We start from the raw sequence: 4,079 nt of genomic DNA on the forward strand, positions 1-4,079 counted from the left end.
TTGATGACCAAAAAAGTTTCATTTTAATTTACATTTCTCTGATCACTAGAGGGGCTTAATATTTCTTCTTTTGTGAAGAAATGGACCATTTTTCACGTTTATTTTTCACACAATTATGATTAATTAAATCATAGGAGCACTTACATATTTAAACTATTTTAATCACTATGTTGAAAGCAAATAATTTCTCTAAACCTTTTTAATAGGAGCTTTCACAGAGTACGGAAGTTACATATTCTTGTGTGCCTGGGTGGTCAGTGGGTTGGGCCTCTGCTTTCAGTTTAGGTCATGATCTCAGGATCCTCGGATTGAGTCCCGCATCAGGCTCTCTGCTCAGCGGGGAGCCTGCGTCCCCCCCCCCCCCCCGCTCTCTGCCTACTTGTGATTTCTCTCTCTGGTGTCAAATAAATAAATAAAATCTTAAAAAAAAAAAAAGAAGTTACATATTCTTATGTTGACGTATCTTTAATCTTTTGGGATTTTGATAGATAACATTTAAACTGTTCATGTCAATAATTTTCAATTGTCCCATCTAAAAACGTAGTATGTCTTTCATTAAGTTATACTTTTTTTTTAAAGTCTATTACTATTTTATAGTTTTCTCTGCTAATATAAACAGGATCCTTTTTCTTATATATGTATATGTATAATACATATATGTATAAAATATATGTATTTTGAAGAAAATCTCATAGCCACTGGGTTTCATAAAATATGCATGTGAATTATTAATCTCTATTGCTCCTAATGATAAGTTTATAAGAAAAAAGAAATCTGTTCAGATATTTAAATTAATGTGAATGAAGAATGGAACACAGGAATTAAGATTAAAGAAAGAAAGCAAGGGAGCGCTCAGTAGTTTAAGCATCTACCTTTAGCTCAGGTATGATTCTAGGGTCCTGGGATGGAGTCCTGCACTGGGCTCCCTGCTCTGCGGGGGAACTGCTTCTCCCTCTCCCCTTGCTCCTAACCCCTGCTCATGCTTTCTCTCTCTCTGTTAAATAAATAAGTAAATCTTAAGAAAAAAAGCTAGAAACTGTTAAAATTTTCAGTATTACTGAAATAATTAAAATATATTAAGTTAACCTAGGTCAGCCAACTTTCCTCCAAATAGATAATATAGATACTTAATAAAACAATAGTAGGTCAGGGAATTTAGCAGTGATTATATTGTGACAACTTTCAGCATTCTTTTATAAGAACCAATTTCAAATATGAAGCAACAATTAGGTATCATTTCCACAAAAATAAGAACTATACATGGGAGATGAAAAATTAACGTAGCAAGTCTTTTGACATGTATAAACCATTTTTTTTTTAAGATTTTATTTATTTATTTGACAGAGAGAGATCACAAGTAGGCAGAGAGGCAGGCAGAGAGAGAGGGAAGCAGGCTCCTCGCAGAGCAGAGAGCCCGATGCGGGGCTCGATCCCAGGACCCTGAGATCATGACCTGAGCCGAAGGCAGAGGCTTTAACCCACTGAGCCACCCAGGCGCCCCTGTATAAACCATTTTACAGACAATTAAACACTCTTCTTACAACTATTAGAAGACATTAAGGATAGTTAAAGGCTTAATATTAAGTGTAGTATGTCTGAGGAATTTAGAAAATCTTTGATCTCCCCAAATTAAATTATTTTATTATTTTTAAATTTAAATTAAATTATTTTAAAATATGACATTTTATATCCAGTATGGATATACCCATGTTTTGCCAACAAAGCTTGCATTAAGAATCCTATAAAAATTAAAAATTTTGTATCATCATTGAATGGGAGAATTGGTCAGCAAATGGGAGAGAACACACTGTTCACTAAGAGAATGATAAAAATACACAGTTAAAAGAGAAACAAGAAGAATATTAAATATAATTTTTTAGTTCCCACCGTTAGATGGTAGAATGACACAATGTTTTGTGATACTGCCCATTATGTCAGGGATGGATGGGATATGTGGAAAAAGAACAGCCATTTAGTTTTATTGATTACAATGGAAAGAATGTAGCCACATATTACATTTTCACAATAAAGTCTAGCTGTGGCCCAAGTATACTATTTCTACTAAGGCTGTATTACATAGTTTGATTAAGGGTCACTATTTCCTAAAAAAATTAGGATTCTTCATTCCACAATGATCCTAGGTGATTTTGATATTTTATTTATCTATCTTCAGAAGACTAATTTTTTCTTAAAGATTTTATTTATTTGACACAGATAGAGAGAGATCATAAGTAGGCAGAGAGGCAGGCAAAGGGGGACGGGGAAGCGGGCTCTCCCCTGAGCAGAGAACCCGATGTGGGGCTCAATCCCAGGACCCTGGGACCATGACCTGAGACCGAAGGCAGAGGCTTAACCCACTGAGCCACCCAGGTGACCCTCTTCAGAAGACTTATTAGAAAAATATCTTTACAGGAACAGAGAGAGTCTCTATCTCTGAAAGGAAACTGAGTAATCATTTGTTAGCTACAGAAATTTCACTGCTTTAGGAGACAAAGGCCACATTCTATCGCATTGTGATTTTTCTGACCAATTTAATGTTTATAGAACTAAACACAGATTTAATAATTTTATCTTTCTTTCTTCTTTTTTTTTTTTTTTTTTAATTTTACTTATTTGAGAGTGAGAGAGAAAGAGAGAGTGCAGGGGCAGAGGGAGAAGGGAAAGTAGACCCACTGCTGACCAGGGAGCCCAAAATGGAGCTCAATCTCAGGACCCTGAGATCATGACTCAAGCTGAAGGTAGAAACCCAACCAAATGAACAATCCAGACACCCCTAATCTAACAATTTTAATATAATAGTTTCATTTTACATGGGAGGAAAATCCACCAACTTGTCAAATCACTGCATTCTTAGTTATGTTAAAACCAAAATACTCATCAAGGTCATAGAGAAATGAATAGGACATATCTCCTAAGCATTTATTTTAGTTTATAAAGTTTGATTTTCAAAGCAAACGACATGTCTTATTTAAAGCTGTCTAAAAATATTTAACTATGTTCTGCAGTTTTCAGCAATGTTCTTTTAGTGTGAAATTTAATTATGAAATGGTACTTTAATTCATTCACTTTCAATAGGCTGGTTCTGAAATACTTGCATTTCCAAAACTTTCATTGCCACAGTTATATATTTAGGATTAAAAACTAAAAGACTTGATTTTATCCTAGAAAACTCATTGCTTCTGAGTTGGTGCATCACAATATGGCACATTTTCTATAAGGAGCTCTCTCCTAGGGACCAATCCTGAAAGAAAAACAAAAAGAATAATTGATATCATTAAAATTAAAATAAAATGAACATAATACTTGTTCCCCCCTAAAATTTCTAACAGTAAAATACTGAATTTTAAGGTAAATCTTCCAGAAATATTTCATTTCAGTTAACTTCAAAGGTGAATTCCTTGATTTTAAATGGAAACTGTTAACAGGATTCTCATTTCAGATTATATTAAAACATTTATGATCAACTTAACCCTTAATCATTTATTTATTAAATATAACTAATTACATCTACAGAATTTGACTAATGTACATTATCACCTATCTGATGACAGATTGCTGATAATTAAAACAATCAACTTGAAAATTTGTTAAACTGCCTACTATATAAAAAGCAAGGCCATTTTCCTTACTTAAAGACTCTAAATAAATTTTACAGAATAGTGGTTCTCATGTGGGGGTGTTTTGGGTTGTCACACCAAATGAAGAATGCTACTGGCATTTAGCAAGCAGGAGCCAGGAATGTATGGGAAATCTGGTGCAGTAAAAAACTATGCTGTTCAAAATGTCAACAGTGCCCCACTGAGAAACCCAGTCAAACAACAACAACAACAAATAATGAGTCTTTGGTAAGACATCCTGCTGGAGTTCAAGTGAGATGCAGCTCTTAATTAAGATAAGAAATTTTGTAAACATCATCGATTTTTCCTTTTTTTCTCCAGAAGAGATGAATTCAGGTATCATGATAACTTGGATATACTCTTCAAAAATAACATGGTTGGGGCGCCTGGGTGGCTCAGTGGGTTAAGCCGCTGCCTTCGGCTCAGGTCATGATCCCAGGTCCTGGGTTCAAGCCCCACATC

The 4,079-nt window shown here is 34.5% G+C and overlaps 1 protein-coding gene across 1 annotated transcript in view; it reads right to left on the bottom strand.

Moving 5' to 3' along the window:
* Nucleotides 1–2,723: 2,723 nt before the first annotated feature.
* LOC111141236 (LYR motif containing 7) overlaps nt 2,724–4,079 on the bottom strand; it is a 29,927-nt gene continuing 28,571 nt past the window's right edge. Inside the window, exon 5 of the mRNA XM_022493659.1 lies at nt 2,724–3,241. Coding sequence (XP_022349367.1) covers nt 3,171–3,241 — 71 coding nt within the window. The 3' untranslated portion in view covers nt 2,724–3,170. The remainder of the gene's footprint in view (nt 3,242–4,079) is intronic.

This window comes from Enhydra lutris, unplaced genomic scaffold (genome assembly GCF_002288905.1).
Source record: "Enhydra lutris kenyoni isolate GAN:26980312 unplaced genomic scaffold, ASM228890v2 scaffoldscaffold5, whole genome shotgun sequence".
In the NCBI taxonomy this organism is placed as follows: domain Eukaryota; kingdom Metazoa; phylum Chordata; class Mammalia; order Carnivora; family Mustelidae; genus Enhydra; species Enhydra lutris.